Genomic DNA, 21,793 nt, shown 5'->3' on the forward strand with positions numbered 1-21,793 from the left:
CTGATCGAGCAACATCTGAATGTGTTTTAGAGTCTACGCTCTCCTAGACAAAAGGCCTACTATGGCTGATGAGCTCTATCTATCTAGAGCTTTCTGGTTTTGAGGCACCAGTGCCTTCCCCTTTGCACCATGGTAGAAACTTCCCTACCAGAGTAAGTGCTCTTTCTTCTTCTTGGCAGAGTCCAGAAGTTGCCAGTGGAACACTTGCTATCAGACACCAGAACATTTGCTCCAGAACTGCCCACTCTGGGACGACGAGACTGGCCACATGGCCATACAGTGCATCAATTGAGACATAGCTCTGGGGGTCAAGTGAAGAAGAGCGGACAACCAGATTTATCAGAGGCATAGGCCTGGTTCTGTAGTATCGCTTTAAAAAGCAAACCACAAGAAGTGGGGGTGGGAGCTCGACTGCCAGAGGTTGTATGATCATTTTTTCAACCTTGTCCTCTGCGCACTAGCATACGCCGGCATCAGCAGCCCTTCATCTAGAGAAACGAGAATCATTTTTAATGTTAAAGTGATTGCAGATGGGGTCAAGGCCATTTCACATCAGATCTCTTCACAAGACGAAGGATGATGCAACCTTAGTCACAATTGCCTTCTCAAGACACAAATGGGGGTGGGGGGGGGGGGCAGGCCACACTCTTTGACTGGAATCTCTTACCCACACCAATCGTAAAACCCACAAAAACCACGGTCAAGATCACTGGGAAAATTGGTTCAGGAGGAGCCTGTCAAGTAACTTTCCAAGACCATCCAGAGTTACGTTAATAGTCATCAACTTTTGTAACTAAATTTAACATGTTCATTCTGGCCTACCCGGACTACTGCGTCATTTCATTGGAGATGCAAATTGTTAGCCATTATGACACACGGATAGCTTGATCAATAATGACACCTTCCCTTGTTGAGAATATAACTTGAGAAAACATTTTGTAGCATATTCAACATTTTATTATCAATACCAACTACCAGTAAATACATTATCTCTTAGAAAGAATATAAATATGACCATTTTAACGACGGTACTGGTATATTGACAATCAACAACATTCAGACTGACCTTGGACAGTATCTCTAGCCATTTCAGTTACCCACCAGTTTAAATATGGACCATTTAATGATAAAAGTCATTTTCTTCTGATCTTAGCATCTATTACAAGCTAATGTTGTGCAATTATAGTCCCAGCCATTGTGCACATTAATATGTACTGCCTGCTGTTGTTAGATCGATGACCATCAAGAGTACTCATATCATTTGTTTGGATGTACCACTACCATGGCTAAATATCCCCAGAGATCAGTCTAAATTCTACTCAGTTCAGGCCATAATATCAATGACATCATTAACTAACACAAGGTATGAAAATATGGGAACAGGAAGCACTTTCTACAGTTCCTTAAAGCATAGATACTTTTAACTATATCATTAACTAACACATCCACAAAACAATTTAATTCAAATAAGGCAGTTTAGCTCAACCACAACTGTTGGCATATCGCACAACAGTGAAAAATATGTGAAGACAAAGAAGTGTGATAATACATATAATTACAACTTTCTGAAATTTCTCTCTTCACAAACTTTTATCCAGAATAACATCACGGCATAAATTGCAATAAGCATGACATGATGATAGTATTTCTTCTGACATCAGCAAATAAAAGAAGTTTTCATTCAACTTTTTTTTCAGCAAAACTTTTTGTATGTTGCAAACCTGACATTGTGCATTTGAAAGACTTCGAGACTGTTGGTCATTTAAAGGCGGTGGTTTTAACACACTGGGTGTTTAGAACACATACATGTATTGCCACAACAGTAGTGGCTGTGAATTCTTAGAACAATTCACAAGTATTGCCACAACAGTAGTGGCTGTGAATTCTTAGAACAATTCACATTAGTCCTCCACCCAATCAATGACTTTGTTTATTTCCTGCGTCAACAAACGGACAGGTGGACAGGGAGTTGTAGGTGTCAAGATATAACGTCCCGACAAACCTTACAAATGTCGTCTGTTGATCTGTACATACCAAAGCACATTTTTCAAATACTCAATGAAAAAGCCAGCGGCCATGTGCTCACCTGGAGTCAATGGCAGGAATATGATTACTGTTTTGGTTTCAGAGTTTGACCTCAGTGACCTTGGAAATTAGGTCAAGGTCAAAATATTTATCCAAAACATCATGCACAACGAGGCAATGAAGAGGGTTTTTTAAAGAAAGATTTTTACACCAATTTGCACATTACATATATGACCATAAGTACATGTATGGAACATAGAACTATAACAACAGTACTGATGCTCAACTCGCATCTGATATATCTCTAATCAATACTTGATAAAAACCAACAATATCATAGTGATAATATATGACCAATTTTAGATACAAAATAGCAGTATTACATGTTATGCCAATATTGAAAAAAAAATAGAATCATATGATAGAGGAGATAGAATTATATCAAAAATTACTTCGCGAGTCACAAGGAGAAACGTGACAGCAGACACATAAACCTTCCAAAGACCACTCGATTATATGTAATAATGAGAGCCTTATGAATACTTTCATACTTTGCCGACTCCATCTCAAAGTGCCTTTCACTAGTGGTCTCCATTACAGGTGTCCGCATGCACTCTGGGCTAACCAGATATTTCCATAGGCTGGAGAGTCCAGAGTTACTTATATATTTAAAAGGAGTGATCCATCATTTGAACGTCTTCAACATTAGAACACTACAGTTTTTTGATTGTACAATAAGGATCCCAATTTTTTTTCAAGAGTTATATATAATTATGAAATATTGATTAGGTGGACTCTTCAGTGGAAGCTCAAGATATTTATACCTGGCTTTGTTAAAAGTTTGGCAAGAATAAATAAATTGTGCATTACAACACATAAAGTAGAAGATGAAGACTTTTTGAAAAAATCTTTTAATTACACGCACTACTATTGACGATAAAGATGATAGAAAAATATACAATGATCTATAAAGGATAGTCCTCAGGGAAGGTCCTAGGGATTAGTCACCAACTGCATGCCCCCCCCCCCCTTTCAAATGTAACACACCTTTCTAAAAGTCCTGGATATATCACAGACCCTGCTGGTACTTGTCAATTAGGGTTTGAATCTTATGGAAATGTTTACATTCACCTCACGATGAAAGTAAGAAAACAAGACACGGTGGTTTATCAATCATAGAGACCTTAATTCGTCAATAGTGACCAATTTTCGTAACTAGCGATAAAAAAATGACAACATCAAGGTGTACATGTTTCAAATATTGCAAAAACACCTATGTTTTTCTTCGGATGGTGTACAATTTACTCAGCTCAAAGAGCTCCATCCTAACACTCCCCATCAATAAATACCCGACTCCTTATAAGTTATTACCAGACTACTTTCAACAACTAAACAATCTGAAATTCTAATCACAAATAAGTCCCCCCTCCCATAACCCTTAAATACCCCTCTTCCAGTAGCTGATTTGTTCTTCTGTAAAAGGCTTCAACATTAGAACGACATGATCGCCATGAAACACTGGTCGTGAAAATTGCCCATATGTTAGACAATCTACAATGCCACTACTACAAAACTGCAAAAGAGACCAAGGTTCAAAGATTCTACCAAAAGTCTGTCAATTTTGAAATCCCACCTACAAAGAAAGCACCACGTAATACACTTCTCCTCATCTACTCACTACAGTTGACTTCAAATTTCTTAAATCACGAGCAGAGGAATACCAAGCGAACAACCCCATGAGATATCTGAAGTACCATTGTGCGGGCTGGGAAGGCTTGACCAGAAAATTTTTTGACAAGTTCTCAGAACGGTGTCATTTTTTAAATATCGCCTTATGACTTGCATTATATGCCTTCCAACTGTCACCGTTTTCATGATTCCACGAAAAAAAAGAAGATTCTACACACAGTTAACTTTGGAAGAATAATTTTGATTTCTAGATACAAAATATTTTGTTGATATTAACCAAGCGCCATATCTCTTTTCAATGGGATGTATCAATCCTTTAGATTTCTGCTTTTATTATAATTAATCCATCCTCCCCAAAATGTCTTTTATTAGATTGAAACAATTAAACATGTGGCTTATTCATTTTACTATGATTGCTTGTGCTAATACAGCTACCGAGTCTGTGGCGGTGCCGATGGGTAGCCACCCGGTGCAGCCTGATACTGTCCTCCAGCATGATAGGGGGAGCCGCCAGGGGGTCCAGCATTGGGGTACGGTGCCGATCCTGCCTGGGCACCAGGGTAAGGGGCACCACCAGGCTTTGCACCAGCACCAGGATACGGTGCACCGGCACCAGGATAGGGTGCACCCTGCGATGCTCCAGTAGCAGGGTAGGGGGCACCACCAGGCGGTGCACCAGCACCAGGATATGGTGCACCCTGCGGTGCTCCAGCACCAGGGTAGGGAGCTCCACCTTGTGGTGCACCAGGATATGAAGGCGGTGCACCTGGGTAGGGAGCACCGTGCTGTGGCGGTGGATGACCTGGTGCTGCTTGCGGATGTCCAGGAGGTGCTTGTCCTGGTACAGTCGGCTGTCCTCCAGGAGGTCCTGCTGGTGGTGCCTGTGCTGTTATTTTTCTGACATTTTGGTTTGGCGGTTTTGGTTTGACTCCAATCTTCCTCATATATCCAAGGACTTGGGCAGGCACCTCTGCAAGGACCTCCTTAGCGAGGTAGGCTTTCTGCATCTCGCTATTGCCACGACGCATGAAGTCACGGAAGGGCACAAACTGAAACAGGAAAATTGCACAGATTAGACAGGAATGTCTCTAATGATAAGTTGCTGAATGATAAGTTACTGAAACTTGTATCAGCAACACTGAACTCACAAACAAATTCTTCTTCTAAGGGTAAGAGACAGAAATAGTTCAAGTTGACTTTGTCCATGATTATCAAACAGCTGATTTACCTGGACTATATCCCTCTCTGCATACTGTCCATATGCTTGAAGGCGGACATTGTCACTGTCTAATTCCTCCATTGCTGCAAGTCAAGAAAAGAAAAATTACAAATTTGTAGTATGAGTATAATTGTTTTGTGATTCACAATTCAGAAAGAAACATGGAGGACCCTCAAAACATTTAAGTAGGGCACTAGGGTACTACAGTATTTGCAGGACAGACAGCATTGCTAAACCGAAGCAAGCATGCCAAATTTCGGAAGTAATCTGACAACGGACAGACTCACCATCAAAGTCTGCTTCCCCGACTCCTATGATAATGATTGACATGGGAAGTTTAGAAGCCTGGAACAAAGAAAAAAGAGCATGGAGGGCATTGAAATGTTTTGGGAAGACTGTAGGACAAATGGTGCAATTACATTTTATGAATAGGCCCTAGTTCTGTCAATAACTTACCGCGACAATAGCTTGTTTTGTTTGTGGCATGTCTGTGATGACACCATCAGTTAAAATTAGCAGAATAAAGTAGTTGGAACCGTCTTTGCTAGCTGCAGCAAACCTGAAAGAGATGCAACACAAAGGATGAGTACAGACCTCTCAAATGTCTGGGAAACATTTATATATTGCAATCCTCATGAGCCATTCATTCACACTTCGAAAAGGCATATACAAGATAGATGGAAATGTTTCAAAAGTCAAAAATTTTAGCCCCTTACCTTGCCACATGATTAATGACAGGTGAGAAGTTAGTTGGGCCGTAGAGTTGAATGCTGCTTAAGGCTTTGTCATAGGCCTCCATAAGTCCCTGGATACCCGAGCAGTATGGGTTTGACGGGTGACCATTCTGGAAAATACAATTCAATAAAGTCACTTTCAAAAAATGTGTCTAATTGGAAGGAAAATGAGGAGTACAATTCTTCAAAACAATTCAAAATTCCCTTAGGTGAATATACCTTAGGCTGGGGTTGCAGCTTTAGACACTACCTAGGGGAAGCCCTATTTCTGCAACTGCCAGGGCCTTGCACTTGATCCCTATCCTAAAGCAAGCAGAAGGCCCATCCGAGGGAGAAACATGAAGAGGTTGTGATGGACTCCTCTTCCTTGGCCAAAGAGGGGAGTCATCAGGCTAGTTATCCCCAGTGGCCCCAACCGTAATGACACACATAAGAAGACAAAGAAGAAGAATCTAAAAGTTATGGACTTACCAGGAAGAATTCATGAGATACCTCCCCACGTGGTGGGACACGGGCACCAAAACCGAGTGCTGGGAACATCTTGTCCCTGAAATTAAAAAAATAACATGAACAAGTGCATGAATGCCCTATACATGCTTCCCGAAATTGGTGGCTTGCATTGGAACTAAATTTTTCCCCCTTGTCCGTCATTAAAGGCATTCAAGTGTGTTGGTCAACCATGACTATCTCCTTTGTCCCTCCACCATAAGGCCCAGTTTCCCCTTATGACATCACTATTTCGGACACCCAGCGCCCCATTTCTGGAAAGGTGTATAAGGCGTCCTTTCCTGACATGAACATTGTGGAAACCATCATGAAAGACATAAAAGCATGAAACGTGAAAATTTCCGAACCCAGAAGAAGTTGTGTTTGGGAAAGTGCCAATATATTATTATATAATTTATTATTATACTCTCTCTCTTTATATATATATATTGGTATCTTTATTCGATATGTAAATTACATTTACACGTCTAGACAAACAAACATGATTACAAATTATGCACAGTGATACAAAAATATGGTGCAGGTGCGACTCCACAGAATACAATACCATTACGTCACAAAACTTACGTATCGTAGTCCTGAATGATCTCGCCGACCGAAAGGAGAGCTGATGCATACTGGTTAGGCTGGTAAGGGTTGCGATAATGAAGCGATGTTGGTGATGAGGGGTTTCCATTTGAGGCAGTGAAATCAATCGCTACAGTAAAGTTAATATCTAATCTGAAAAAGAGATCAAGAGCTGTATGAAGTGAACAAACTGTGGCAGCCAAGGATACAAGGATACATAACATAATTTTGTTCTCAAGAATGGAACTTTTTTCTAAAATCCCCACGCTTTTCCATTTCAGGTTAAAGGTTACAAAATAGAAAACAATTCTCCTTTTTGTATGTTCTTTTCCAAACTAAAATACAAAATACAAAATTTGAAAGCCCTGATTTAAGTTAATGTAACTTCATCGAAAAGTGCTGACAGCTCTTCGATGCCATAATTGGGACAAACTAGAAACTAAAGTAATACACCAAACTGTGACTCACCCTCCATTTACATAATCTAAGAACGTCTGCTCTTGCTCTATTTTGATTGACAACAAGGAACACTGAAATGAAGAAAATTGATAGATCATATTCTACAACAAGATTGGCTCCCTATATTGATGGTCAGTCACCTTCCGCTCAAAACCTTGTCAACTGCCTCAATTTTGGATTACACATTAATCTCACGGTGTTTAGTGAGACAGAACCTCCTACCTTTCTTGAATAAGGGACTGTTAATATTTCAAAGACAACATATTGCTGGGCTCCCTCATTAATATACTTACAGTGCCAGAGTTCTTATAATTTTTCTTTTTGGCATGTTTCTTCGGATTAATAACCTGAAAAAGTAATTGAACGCTTCAGATTTTTTTAATCAAAAACTTCAATGCAAGCTGAATGCACATGATGCATCTAAAATGTTCACCTCCATATGCAACGCTTCAATTAAATGTTCACCTCAAGTGCAAACTTTTGGAATCAAATTTTGGACTGAAACATTGAGAATGCAGTGATAAAGATGCAAATCTCACAGTCAAACGAGTTTCTGTGTCCCACCGAGTCACTGCTCGATTCCAAAATTGGCCAAGTTTAAATAAATAGATTTTCCAATTAGTAAACTATCAGATTTTAAGACTTTTCACGCAATTATTGTTTACGTTTTTGTGAAGCAAGATAGCTGCTGAGCTGAGCAAGATGGAAAATACTTAAGTTTGGCAAGGCAGCCATGGCAGTGAAAAGACAGAAAGAAGTTGAGAGATTGCGTTGTGGCCTAAATATGTCCCACATGGGATGAAGGTTCATAGGCTAGTAAGAAGTGTTAATTTTTTATCTGTTTACGTGTGACATAAGCCAGGGTCCGTTAAAAGGGAAATACAAAAGCTGCATTGTCATTTGAACTGGAAAATTAGGGTGTAGACACAGAAGAAGCCCAAAATCTGTGAGTGAAAGATCAAGTTACAAGCATTAGCAGGTATGTTGAGAAAGACAGAAGAAACAGCAAGACTTACAGCAAAGGACCTTCACACCAATCAAATCTTTCAGATGCGCCCTCTACTTACATCATATGTATTCTCCTGATGTGAACCCTCGACCAATTGTTTCATAGTCGTGGTAAACGAACCGATGAAGTCATGACTGCTGAAGAAAGTAACATGTGAACAAAATTTCTCAACAGTGTAACCACAACACCAATTGCCAATTGGAATATACAGGGTTCTCACTGAAAATCACTCACTAGTTTTCTTTTTATGATTTTTTCGTGATCATATCAACCTGATATTTTTTTGGCTTTCTTAAGGAACTTCATTAGCTTTCAATTTTACACAACAGATCAGAGGCACTGGTGTCAGCAGAAAAAGGGTTAACTCTTGCTCCAGAGTAAAAAAAAAATTCAAGTTCGATTTACGTACCTGCCATCGCTATCCCAATCATAACAATCGACTTTGATCTGTCGATTATAATCAGCACCGCATATCGACTGGACTTTCAATGTAAATGGCCGCCATGTTGGATTTAAGTTGTTCTTGATGACTTCTGTTTTATGGACGACTGTCCAACTGAAAAGAAACACAATTACTTCTTGACATCGAAATAAAAAATTGAAGAAAAATGCCCTAAAGTCGCAAATCATTAATGTGTTTTAGAATGTCCCACAATATTCTGCTTCCAGCGGGTCTTCGAACATAAAAACTCTTTCTATGAGTTGATATGATAAAGATTTTTATTGTTATTGCATATGAAATATGTACCTCATATCAGGATTGCATCTTGAAAAGACTAGGAATGGGTCTGATTTGCCAAGGAAGTCTTTTTTATCGAGTTTATGAGCGCTGAACTGCACTTGTGCGACCTCCTGAAACCAAATAAATAGTTCAGAAAGTTAAATTTATGCAAAGTTGATTGCCCTTTCTCTTATTTAGATGGTAATTTCATTGATATTTGTAGCATAACTGATATCTCACGCCATACTAGGGGCACTGATAGGTAATCTTTACAGATCACAACACAAGTTTATCCGATCTTTTAAGCATTCAAAACTTTGGTAATTTAGATAGATCCTTATTTATGTTTGTATGGCATAATCAGGACACCTCTCTATAAAGGACAGCACTTGTCTGGGCCTAGGGTGTCACTAATAGAGAGGTTTAGAGAAGTTGTGTTGTACTTATTTTGATCACGACTTACCTTACAATTACCTATCTCCTCTGCCCGGACTAAGATCGTTCCCCATTTGCCGGCACGTCCAGGCCCTGTTAAAGGTTTCTCCACCATCCCTCCAACCATCTGCCCCAAGGTGCACTCCATACTCCCAAGGTAATCCTAGAATAAATTCATAACTACTTTAGTACCAAAACTTTTTTGAGAATCTCTGTCACAAAGCGTATAGTCTGCTCCCCAAAATGTATATATAAATGAATGTCGTGAATGGCCCTAGTATTTTTTTAAAATTACCTCACCTTGGGAAAAGCCTAGCTATGCCTATGAATATTTCAACAATTCTAAACTTTACGTAGGCAATTTCTAATGACATACATGTACAAGGCATCAAGGTGGCAAAGAATATGAAAATTACATCAGCAACTGCAATTTTCAGGCCTCTTGAGCTATGCCAGACGAACAGCAGTGAATGGCCCTAGTATTTTTTGAAAATTAAGCCTACTTGCACCTATGAATATTTTTTCAACAATTCTGAACTATACGTAGGCTCTTTCTAATGACATACATGTACAAGGCATCATGGTGGCAATGAATATGAAAATTACATCAGAAACTGCAATTTTAAGGCCTCATGAGCTATGCCAGAGGAACAGCATTCTGAGATACAGGTTTTTGATTCTCCTATCGAGAGGCGGAGGATATTTAAAGGCACTGATTACGTTAAGATGGAGGAACAGTAGTAATCATTATCAAACTTACATGTCGTTCAAGTTTGGCACTTGGCGAGTCTTGATCATATCTGAAACAAAAGGTAGACTGCTTGAGTTTTGTAATATTCATAAAGAGTTTTTAGACAGCGACGCCTTCTTACAAATTTCTGCATACTTACACATCAAATCTCAGCTTCTGTGACTCCTCAAAGTGGTAATCCATCACAAACTTCTTAACAAAGTCAGGATTCAGGGTATCCTTGATGGACTCTGTGCGACCCATCTGAAAGACACAAGGAAGTCAATTACGATACCACCAACAAATGAATAGCTGTCCAGTTCTGGCTTATTGTTAGTCCCTTTATAATATTACGTTAAGGGGGAAACACCCGACACCGTATAGACTATAGTACCAATGTTTCACTTTTATTTGAGCTTCTTAAGAGTAAACTACTTTATTGTAAGTTCTTTATCTGGCACCCAGATGTCACGAAATGTTCAGGAAATGTGTGAAATTGCCTGTATATTTCGTTTTAATGGCCATTAAATTTTATTTTCATAACTTTACGTCTTACTGGATGCTGTGGATGCTAATAAGACACTCTTTGGGATGATGTCCCATTATGATACATATATATGCACATGTATTATTTTACAAACCAAGTATTTCCAAGCCGAATACAGACCTCTCTCCATCTTTCCACGCCCATTTCTTTGGCATAGAGAACACACAGTGGGTCAGAGTGGGAGAACACATCTTTATCCTTCAAATTTCTGAAACAAGAAACTGGCTTTGCAAGACAGCTGATACAGATATGGGTACGAAGTTACATACATCTTTCATCAATGGGAGAGTAACAACAATATACACAACCTATACTGTAGACAAAAATGGTAAATCAGGGTACGTATCCATCTGTAAACACTCCTCTAGCCCATCGACAGTGCCTTGAAGTGCTCATGCTTGACATAACAATCTGAATCTATACCGATAGCCCCTCACTTCTCAGCCTCAGGAAAACTTTCAAATATATTCAACTCCGATCCCCGTTTCCATTAATTCCAATGCACAATCATGGAAAATGGAAACAAACGCGGAACCAATCAATCGCCAAAAGAAAGTGAGTAAATTCACATAACACAATTCATTTTTCCGGCGTGTACTGGTAATTTTGTGCACACTGGTGGGCACTGCCTTTCTGGGTATTTTCCCAATTTTGGAATTTTTCCATGAGATGTCAAAGAAACAAACACCGTTTATGACCGCACCATTTCATCCAAGGTTATTCTGTAATATTCTACAGGTACCTGAGAGTGCAATATTTAATGAAAACATCTACTTACCGACATGAAACGGATATTTCGACCTTGCTGGTGGGATTTGTGGCCTGCCCTGGCCTAAACTGGGAAGTTGGAGCTGCCATTTCCAATCCTTGCGATTTGGCTTGACTTCAACGAATAACCGCAGTATGCTAAAAATAGACCGTGTGGGCTAAAATGACGTTATCACCCTGGAGGAATTCTCTCAGCCCTCCACGACTCCAGGTTAAATTACTGTACATTTGTAATGTACATAACAAGTGCATTGATATATACAAAAAGGTAGCTATACTGAGGTTAAACTTGGATTTTCCCAACTTATTTCATTTCTATTTTTAACCTCAAACCATGGAAAGTCCAAGTTTCCTTCCTTTTATGCTTTTCACACTGATATTTCCATGAGAGACCAGAACATTTAATGTTTTTAGCTATTCTAAGCTTGATCAGAGAGTTGTCCTTCATTTGAAAGCAGTTGACTTGTCGACCTGTCAACAGGAAAAGGAGAGATTTGCTGAAGTTTGTGTGCCAAAATATCATTAGCATCCATTGCCAAGGCCCACCCCTGGGCCTGGGCCTGAGTATATTGGTCTTTGTGGTCCTTAGTGTAATAGTATATTCCAGAAGAGTGTTTCTGACTTCCATTGAAATTACGTACAGTGAGATCTTATGAAATTGAGGGAGATGAACAGTTAATGATAATGCTATAGGCCGAACAATTACGTAAATCACTTTCTAAATCCATCACACTTAATTGCGCATGGGTTTTGGTGGAAAGTCGAGACTGGAGTGAAGTACGGTAGTCGGTAGTCCGTCTCGTATATACATATGGTTGTAGGCAATCCGAAGGCAGACAAATTCAACGTCAACAACATGTCTCAGGCAATCACCAGGCCAAGCAATTGGAAAGCGGGGAAGAGGAAGAACAGATCCATCAAGTTCCTGTCAGAACTGCCTTTCAGTGTGCGATATCGAATCAGCAAGTCGATGGACTTGGGTGCCAGTCCAGGATATGCGAGACTTGGTAAGTGCTGCAGGTCTGCCATCTTTGGGGAAAGGGAGGACACACTTACTGCTGACCTGGTCAACTCGTGTCCGTTTAGTTCAAGTCTAACAACCTTCTTCTTTTTCTCGTTCTGCATTCGATATTATTGGCCATCATTCTGGTCACAAAGGGCGTGGGCGGTCAGGTACTTCTGCAAGTTTATTCAGTAATTTCCTCAGCTGGGACTCGCAGCATTGACTGAAAAGATGGAAGGTAGAACATAACACCATATTCCTTGTAACTTTTTTCTTATTTCCAGCTGGTTGCCTTGGCTACAGTCAGCTTGATATCGCCAAATTTGCACTGGTATTTAAGAGGATGGATGGCAGTCCAATGATGGCGCTGTTTGATGATTGGGAATCACGTAATCCAACCATGGCATCTGTCCTTAAGAACTTCAAACTGGCGGAGCGTTTCTTGGAGATGGAGATACTCAAAGAATTTGGTGAGAGATGTTCATCAATTTGTCGACGTATCTTGGAGATACAGTTGTTTTACTATGAATGATAGGTTCTATAAATGTTCATATGAATAAGTACTGTCATTTTCAATGATTCAATTTTTATTGGTTGCATTGGGAGGGCCAGTATATGTGTCAGATTCATGATCTGAACATCATGGGCTCCAGACCTGACACTGTCCCTGTCTTACTCCAATTCTTCTCTTTTCAGTTCCTGAAAAGTATCACGGTGAATTTGCCAATAACTCGGACGATATTGATGTGGATGCCATGTTTGATGATGATGAGGAGGAGGATGGGGCTGGTGCTGCTGAAGGTATAGACGTCAAGCCAGAGGTGAACGGGGATGATTCAAAGAAGTCACCAGAAAATTGGAAGGGGAGGCCAGGCATGCCAAGGGAAAACAGCTGGGATGAAGACGGCAGTGGTAAGGTCCCCAAGGTCATCTGTGAAGTATCCTCACAGGCCTTCATGTTCGTTCATAAATGTTTTGTCTGTATCATTTGGGATTCTAGAGCACGAACTAGGCCTACTGGTCGGCTTTATTTGAAGTTTGGTTTATTGATCCTTGCTTGACCTACTGGTACTGAGCCACAAACGATGCAGCGAAAACCCCAGCTGAAGTTGTTAAAAGAAACAATTTATAGAATGTTTCTGATACACCCCATGATATCATCAAAGACCTTAACGAATAACTATTTGCCTCCCTAACTGTCTTTATATTATCGTTACAGATCATCCAAATGGGAAAAGGAAGATATCTGCTGAATCTGATGGGTCGTTAATCAATGCTAATCTTAAAGTCGGTGAGACTAAGTTGTCTCCAACAGCACCACCTCTTGAGGACCCAGATAAAACCAAGAACTTGAGTTTGGACACAAGAAAAGATTCAATATCAATGGCGCAGAGTCTGAATTCTCTGAAGAAGTGTACTGGTCCTCCAATGCCTTCCGGGTCCGCAAATATTGACGAGCCGTGTCCCCAGGACCAGGAACAATCTCTCAAGAAAAAGAATGGTAAAAAAAGCACAAATGGGTCAAAGAATCATCAAGGTAATGGCAAAGTTCAAATTTGTTCTAACCCTTTCAGTGCCATATGGATATTTGCATTGGAGCTATCTGCAGCAAGTTCGGTCAGATATCTGCATGAAACATTTCGGCTGAAATACTTTTATTTCTAAAAAATTTTCAGATTGGCAGCCCTGTTTCTTTTGTGGCCCCTATTAAATGTTTTTCTCAGAATTTGATTCTTTGCTAACATTTTGTTTCAGAGGCTTTTGAAAAGTGTGCCTTCGCAACAGTTTACTCTTTTCTTTATGAGGAGCTGAAGAGGGCCACTAGAAATTGGAGTGAGGACCTTAAACTTGGTGAGGGTGCATTCGGGACGGTCTACAAAGTCACAAACCTTCGTAATACAAGTACAACATTTGCCGTCAAGCAAATGAAGCCAGTAAGTTATTCCTTCAACAAAATTCTTCAAAGAATATAGTGAGAGACTCTATGGAAACTCTGACAGTTTGACATGTAATTCTACGTCCAGGACTATGTCATCACAACAAAGTAAAGTTATAATGAAGGAACTAATCATACAGTAGTGGCCTTTTTCTGACATCTGATATTGCTCAGTCTCTCTTATCTGCATGAAGGTATTGTAATATTTGGCACTTTAGACATTGCTCAGCCATACTTATTTGCATGAAGGTACATTGCATTTTGATACATATTCTAGACATTGCTCAGTCACTCTTACTTGCATAAAGGTACGCTGATAATCTAGACATTTTGTTCGGTCACCGTCATAAGCTCAAAGGTATTTCAACAACTGCATGCAAATAAGAGTGACTGAGCATTGTCAGAGTTAAGGGAGTAGCATTTAATAAAGTCTTATTTCTCTATTTCATAGAGTGGCGCCGTGGGTATCTCGGAAAAATCCACCGAAGAGTTTGAACATTTCAAAACAGAGATCATAGAATCAAGAAAGTAAGTTCTCCTGTAGAATGGAAGGTTGGCCACAAATTGTTAATCTTAGTCTTCAGCTCGAGTCCGACCCCCGCCCACATGCTTTGAAAAGATAGTCATTCACATGGGCAACAATATGATATTGTAACTGTTTCTGTACATTATTACATATTTACTACAATAATATCCTCTTTTTTCTTTAGGTACATACATAAAAACCTGATCCAAATCAGTGGATATGCGATCGGGCCCGAGGTTTGTATTGTGTATGAGTATATGTCGAAGGGGTCACTAATGGATAATCTCAAGTGCAAGGTTAGTAAAATACTTTTTTTTCCATCTTCTGATTACTGGATTATCCAGATGTCTCAGAAGCAGAAATAAAACTTTTACCCAGAAGCGATGCATCTTATAAATTGGATATTGGAATTATGATGAAGATGATGTAAATACATTAGTGGCAACAAGAAGTGGCATTTTTGGTACATGTACCGTATGTGTTTGACTCATATTCCTAACGTTGTTGGGTGTTGGTTCAATACCAGACATGGGCAAATCGTAGTGTGATGGGCAAGCCACTTTATCTCGCCCTTTGAATAAACAAGCGGTGTACATTTCTTTACTCCCAGGGATAAAAAAAGACCCATTCTAAGTAGAAGTAGGTATCAGATTCCTATGCTGACAGTGTAGTTTGTCAGTTAAAAACCGTGTTGAAAAAGAAGCATGTTCATTTGTTAATTATGTTTTTCCCCACAGGGTGATCTCAAACCTTTGCTATGGAAACACCGGATCTCCATTCTGAGGGGTGCTGCACGTGGTTTAAACTATCTTCACGTTATGGATGCAAAGCATCCTTTGATCCATGGTGACATAAAAAGGTAAGACCTAGAACCAATTTATAGATGAATTATCATAGTGAATGGGCTCCTCCAAGGCTGGGTGGGGGTGTGATATAATGAAGCCTCATCATTTGATAAAGGTGAAGTTTGCATGGTAAAACTGATGACCCGCTCCCCTCCCGCAGATGAATGTTCTTCGTCTTTTAGACTTGAATCTATTTTAGGGTTTCTACCCCTTTCGCCGCAAAAAGGAAATAATCATCACCACCTTTCTTTCAGTGAAAACATTCTTTTAGACCAACATTTCGAGCCCAAAATATCGGACCTTGGTCTCGCCAAACATGCCTTGAGAGCCAACGAGATGGGTGAATATACCCATGTGACCCTCGACAACACGTACATGCACAGGAATTCTGCGTATCTTCCCAAATCCTTCGTTCAACATCCAACGATCAAAAGACTGTCCATCAAAACAGATGTTCACTGCTTTGGGGTGGTAAGTAAAAGTTTTCTATGCAGTTCACTGTTCTGGCGTCTTATCTTAATGTTGTATAATAGTTATCTGGTCTACATCTTACAAATTTGCGTAACCTCTCTAATGTGTATTTACCAACTTTGCACTTAGTGATCTCCCGCCTTTTCTTGTTATTCTTGAACCTTTGTCATTGAGGCCATTGAGGTCGTTTCTATGACAACGCAAGTGCACCATCCATTCAATCATAATTTAATCAATTAATAGTTTGCCTTGTGATTGGCCAGGGACTACTTTCTTTCATAATCCACCAATCACAGAGTAGCTTGGTCACGTGGTGACGCCCCACTTTTGAGGTGCGGGGCTTCTAAAAATCACTTGCCTGGGACACAAGCGGATGGTAACAACTCGTTGATTTTCTGTGCTATCCTTCAGAGTTCCCCAAGTCAGGGGTTCGTTTTCTTGAACCTTTAGCCATGTCGTAAATCAAGTACTGAAACATTTATCCTCTGTATGCCAGCTGGCATACCCTAGACGATGTAACACGTAATGGAGAAATAAACGTATAAAAGACATATCTGTGTTCTGGTTCAACTGCTGATCATCACGTGGATGTTCTAACAATCTTTCGCAGGAGACACTCACTCGATGGAATATAACATGGTGACCTTCAGACACTCCATAAATATAACATTAAATTGAATTAATTTAGCATCAAATCAATATATCCTTTGCATGTACTGTTCTCTGGCCTTGAGGAGGGAACAGTTCTAACCTGCCCCTTCAACTTCAAACTCTGCAATGCCTACCTTATCAAACTCAGTAGATTATTTCAGAATGGAGTTTAATCAGGTTGTTTATATTGAAAGCAACATTTTAATTAATTAATGTTTACTTCTAACAGCATATCAAATGGATGACAGTTACTGACACTACATGTAGCACATGGGGTTTGAGTGTTCAATTGAGCAAAAAATAACAGCCCAAAATCACTCTCTCAAAAGTTAACTTTTTACTCTATTCGGTTTAGGTCATCATGAATACATTAACAGGGCTTGAAGCCAGGACCGGAAAGCCCTTCTCAGACTCGAAGATGCTGCACCTCCTTGTAAGTGCATCGGACTTAATTCTTTGTATATATTTGCTCTTAATTTGCTCATTATTAAGGTGGTGAGAAATGCCACTGCAAAGTAGGGCGGGGAGGGACGCAGACTTCTTGGTGTCATTAGGAAGAAAATTGATACAATGTAGTGGCTAAAGATAGTTAGTTACAATTGCTTGTAAGAGCTCCAAGTAGGTTTTTATAACCATTACATTCCTACCTAAAAGTTGCACTTGAAGTGGTGTTTTCCAGCACTCTTGCTATGACTTTGTCTCAAAAAGGTTGATCTGTATGAATAGAAATTATACACATACATGTACATACATATGCAGTGCAGAATCTCCCTCAGTGCATCATGGTCATTATTTATAAGGTTGGCTTATCATGCGTGTCTTCACTGGAAGACAGTTATCCCAGCTTTCCAAGGCCAACCTTGTACCGGTACTACTAGGACTCTTCCATGCCACCGCACCAATGAGCTCATTACAGATATTCCTAGGCCTTTTTTGAAGGGGCAGAATTGTCAGCTATCAATTTTAATAATATAAAAATAAAGATAAATTTATAAAGCGCTGTTTCCATTTGAAAATGTTCAAAAGCGCTCCCCACTATAGTTGACAGTCATAAGAAATGTTTTCTGAAAAGCTCAGTTTTTAGAGCCTTCCTGAACTTGTTCAGAGTGTCCTCCTGGCGTAGGCCTTTGCCGAGAGAGTTCCAAGCCAATGCGGCCGCTGAGCTGAAAGCTCTCCCGCCAAAACTCGAGCTTTGGAACCGTGGGGTGACGAGAAGGTTCTTGTCCGCAGATCTAAGTGCACGCTTTGGTGCGTACGGCACTAACAGTTCCTCCAGATATTTCGGGGCCAGTTGGCGATAACATTTGTAGACAACTGTTAGGATTTTAAACTCAATCCGCGCTCGTATAGGTAACCAGTGCAGGTCTCGAAGCGCTGGTGTGATATGGTCCCGTTTGCGAGTGCGAGTCACCAGACGTGCAGCGTTGTTTTGCACCATTTGTAGTTTTGATGAGAGATCACTGGATATATTTTGCGCTGCGGGATGACATCACTTTGATGAAATCGATTCTCTTTTCTCAGGTTGACATTGTCCACGATTGTCGCGATCAGGCAGAACGTCTCCGACTAATAGACAGGAAGCCAAGCGATACCTACCCAGGTGAACTCATCGACGACATGTTTCAACTCGCCATGAAATGTACAAGTGATAGGAAAAGGGAGCAGCCGTGCATGAAAGAGGTCCTGGAGGGTATCAAGGAGATTGAAAAACGAAACATCGGTAAGAATTTAGTTTTTGCTATATTTACGTTTGTAGTGTTAGGCTGAAATTCATTGCCCATGAACAACGCAAATCCACTTCAGTTGTGCCTGTATTGACTCACCTAATATGACATGAAGCTCCAGGGCGACTCAGTTTGTGCAAAATATAATGATTTGGCAATACCATCTTGAATGTCAGTCCACATCCCTGACTGCTAGAGAATTTTGTATGTCACGCAGGTGACATCGAGTCTCTAGTTAAAAGTGGTGTTGTGATTCAATCACAAATGATTTCACTATGGCAGCCATGCAGTAATGATATTCAGTCTAACAGACATTGATGAAGGTCTAGCTGAAATGTACAGCGCCAGGTAGAAATATAGTTTTTTCCTCCGAACAGCACTGTATAAGCAGTTCCTTGACACTGGAATGACTCTGCTTGGACACAGTAAAAGAAACCATTATTGCTGTGGTAAAGCGCTGTCCAGCAAGCGTTATTATCAATAGACGTTGTTTCTTTTGCAGTTATTCAAGGCATGAAGAGACAAGGATTCCGCCCAGAAAAAAGTGCACCTCCAGCTGTCCAACAAAATCCACTTGACTTAGAACTGATGCACGGACATCACATCTATCGTCAACAAGCTAACATGCCAACCTCACGACCAGACAACTCATTACAGCCTCAACAAAGCTTCCAACCTGGTATCCCAAGTTTGGATGCTGGGCCAGCTGCTGTAGGATATACGCGAAATCCTTCTTTGCATGTCCAGAGTCTTCCAGCACGCCCACAGATGGGTGCAGCCCCCAACTACCAAAATAGCCTCAGAAGTGACGTCAGTGATTCGTTAGATTTGTACCAATCGAGTGCTTCAGGCATGAATCAGTTTCAGGGTGTTGTCGGCAATAATGTTCTTAGAACGCCCTTGCCTGCAGTAGATTGCAGTGTTCCTCTGCATGCCAAGAATTGTCCCAAAACAAGTGGCAAAGTCAAAACTGGTAGCCATGTTCTTCCTGGGGGGAAATCATCGGATGATAGAGTTGAACAACAATTCCAAGGGCATCCTCCAGACAAGAGACCTGATAGACTACCACCTGGTTGTGCATCACTCCCTATTACGGAGCCAAAGCCCTCTAGCAATGGATCAAGTAACTATAGTCTTCCACCAAAGTTTGATGAGCAAGTCCAACAACAGTTTCACAGGCCTCCTCCCCAAGACAACAGACAAGACGGACATCAACCAAACTTTAGGCCGACTGGTTCTGGATCCCTTCCAGCAATGAACCAGGAGAAGCCTGCTGGGAGTAACCCAACAAATCACAGTCTTCCACTAAATGCGATGCCAACGACCCAAGGTCAGCTTCCCTCGGTCAGAGATTTCCAGGATGAGGCAGCCCGCAATCGTGATCAGATGATTGAAAGCTATAATAGAGAACAGGAGCAAGCTGAGATAAAGAGGAAAAAACCATTGTCACTTTTGTCAGATGTCAGTGATGGGTCATTTCCGTTTCCCGATGTGAGTGAATCCGGCCAAGATTCACCTGGTGAACAAGGATTGAGTTTTAATGAGGATGGGTCCAAGCACACCGAAGAGAGAACTTCGATGGATATGGATGGCATGCAACAGCCTTCAGTGCTTCGAAATACTGGCACCACGGATCAAAACTTACTTCAAGAAAGTACCAATTTTTCCGGAACAGAAATGAACCCAGAATTCCAAAGCCTGCAGTTAGCAAACCCACAAGACTCTGATGCCTTCTTGCAAGATTCAAGTCAGAGTCTTCCACCAGGTCTGTCCCCTCGACCAACATTTCAAATAAATCCACCGAGAGCATGCGAGGAATCCGATGAACGTGATGGCCACATTTCTGTGTCAGATGAAGACATGAGTTTACCGGCGCGACCCGGTTCCTTATTCCCTCCTTCTGGTGGGGCAGACATGAAGGGACAGTCTGGAGAAAATCTCCTCTCCCACGAGTTTGAAACGATAACTGTATCATCTTTGTCAGATACAGGCGAAAATGAGTCCCTGACCTTGCCACCAGCAATGTATCGGGCCCCGCCTTTATAATACAGTGATGCAACAGCCCTCGCATTTATGATGAAGACAGTCACGAGGGCTCACCTTTATAATAAAGGCGATGACAGAGACAGGGCCAACAGTGACGTATGAGTCCACCTCTATAATTAAGATTGTGACGCATCGGGGCCTGCATTTATGATAAAGACACTGATGTGTCTGGGATCACCTTTATGATAAAGACACTGATGTGTCTGGTATCACCTTTATGATAAAGACACTGATGTATCTGGGCCCGCCTTTGTAATGGACTGTGACATACATGTATGAGGGCCTTCCTTTATGATAAAGATGGTGATGTATCCGGGCCAACCTAATAATACATGACGTATCTGGGTCTGCATTAGAAATGATTCACTTATTGTACAGACCGTGCGCCTGTACTTGGAGATGTATACATGTACATTATCTGTAGTGCCATCATTATACAAACTTGCCAACAGTGATTTGTGCCAACCTTGCATTATAGGCAGGGGGTTTAATTTACCATCTTTTGATGACTAATTCAGACAGTAAGGACATTGAGTCTCGTTTAATTTAAACCTTTAAATATATTCCTCGTACAAGCGTGTGAATAGTTTTGACATACTGTGAGATGGGAGAGACTCCTATTATCTTACCTACCTAGCTGCTGCATAATAAGTCCCATAGGCAGGAGTGAGGCAAATAAATTGGCAATCTTCATGTTATTTGTATGCTCATTTAGATCTTCCGGTGATTAGTATGCACATTCAGGCTGGAGGCTTGAGTTATCTTGATTCAGCGATCAATGTAGTCCTCATGCAATGAAAAGTTTTGATGTACTTTGAGATAGCAGATATAATGTTTTTGTATGATATTGCAAAATTTATTTAATCTGAAATAGTGATAATCTATGTAATGCTTTGTTAATTGAAGACTATGATGTTAGCTTTGTTGCAAATAAACTATCGCTTTGATGATTTCTGTCTGACTTTTACCAATTTTGGATTCTTCTGTCTTATATTTGGATCAGAATGGCATACTTTATTTTTGACAGCCTTCTCTCTGCTGCGTTCGCTCTTGTGTGCGTTCCTTGCATGCAGCTTTGGGCCAATTCAAACTCAGAAATGGCCTTAATCGTATCATGAGACTGGTGAAAACCCAAAATCTACCCGAGAACTCTTCATGCCGTCCAAACACCTGAGTAGGAC

The 21,793-nt window shown here is 40.6% G+C and overlaps 2 protein-coding genes across 3 annotated transcripts; one reads left to right on the forward strand and one right to left on the reverse strand.

Annotated features, from left to right (window-relative positions):
- Nucleotides 1-946: 946 nt before the first annotated feature.
- On the reverse strand, nucleotides 947-12,685 carry LOC135491653 (copine-8-like). 2 transcript variants are annotated; one of them, XM_064777624.1, is made up of 18 exons: nucleotides 12,474-12,685; nucleotides 11,421-11,548; nucleotides 10,763-10,850; nucleotides 10,256-10,359; nucleotides 10,126-10,165; nucleotides 9,394-9,528; nucleotides 8,958-9,061; nucleotides 8,619-8,765; nucleotides 8,268-8,346; nucleotides 7,494-7,547; nucleotides 7,210-7,271; nucleotides 6,742-6,894; nucleotides 6,139-6,214; nucleotides 5,650-5,777; nucleotides 5,390-5,492; nucleotides 5,221-5,278; nucleotides 4,943-5,016; nucleotides 947-4,763 (listed from the first exon to the last, which is right to left on the reverse strand). In XM_064777624.1, exons 2-18 carry the CDS (start codon nucleotides 11,498-11,500, stop codon nucleotides 4,146-4,148), a joined length of 2,103 nt encoding a protein of 700 aa, XP_064633694.1. In that variant the 5' UTR covers nucleotides 11,501-11,548; nucleotides 12,474-12,685; the 3' UTR covers nucleotides 947-4,145. The 2 variants fall into 2 exon arrangements, with proteins under 2 accessions (XP_064633694.1, XP_064633695.1); XM_064777625.1 differs by lacking the exon at nucleotides 12,474-12,685 and having other exon boundaries at nucleotides 8,268-8,343; nucleotides 11,421-11,634.
- Nucleotides 11,754-21,573, forward strand: LOC135491652 (uncharacterized). The gene is made up of 12 exons (XM_064777623.1): nucleotides 11,754-12,417; nucleotides 12,698-12,883; nucleotides 13,110-13,325; nucleotides 13,633-13,950; nucleotides 14,169-14,347; nucleotides 14,801-14,877; nucleotides 15,060-15,171; nucleotides 15,613-15,734; nucleotides 15,975-16,191; nucleotides 17,198-17,275; nucleotides 18,364-18,562; nucleotides 19,069-21,573. The coding sequence occupies exons 1-12, from the start codon at nucleotides 12,222-12,224 to the stop codon at nucleotides 20,610-20,612; spliced, it is 3,444 nt and encodes a 1,147-aa protein (XP_064633693.1). The 5' UTR covers nucleotides 11,754-12,221; the 3' UTR covers nucleotides 20,613-21,573.
- The last annotated feature ends 220 nt before the right edge of the window (nucleotides 21,574-21,793 follow it).

This window comes from Lineus longissimus, chromosome 7 (genome assembly GCF_910592395.1).
Source record: "Lineus longissimus chromosome 7, tnLinLong1.2, whole genome shotgun sequence".
Lineage (NCBI taxonomy): Eukaryota > Metazoa > Nemertea > Pilidiophora > Heteronemertea > Lineidae > Lineus > Lineus longissimus.

Bases quoted from the DNA above. Each gene is read 5' to 3' on its own strand.
- LOC135491653 (XM_064777624.1), bottom strand. From the start codon at position 11,500: ATGGCAGCTCCAACTTCCCAGTTTAGGCCAGGGCAGGCCACAAATCCC. The intron at 10,851-11,420 runs GTAAGTAGATGT...TTCTTGTTTCAG, and splicing joins GAAATATCCGTTTCATGTCG to AAATTTGAAGGATAAAGATG. The intron at 5,493-5,649 runs GTAAGGGGCTAA...CATCTCTTTCAG, and splicing joins GTCATTAATCATGTGGCAAG to GTTTGCTGCAGCTAGCAAAG.
- LOC135491652 (XM_064777623.1), top strand. From the start codon at position 12,222: ATGGTTGTAGGCAATCCGAAGGCAGACAAATTCAACGTCAACAACATG. The intron at 13,951-14,168 runs GTAATGGCAAAG...ATTTTGTTTCAG, and splicing joins TGGGTCAAAGAATCATCAAG to AGGCTTTTGAAAAGTGTGCC. The intron at 18,563-19,068 runs GTAAGAATTTAG...TTTCTTTTGCAG, and splicing joins GATTGAAAAACGAAACATCG to TTATTCAAGGCATGAAGAGA.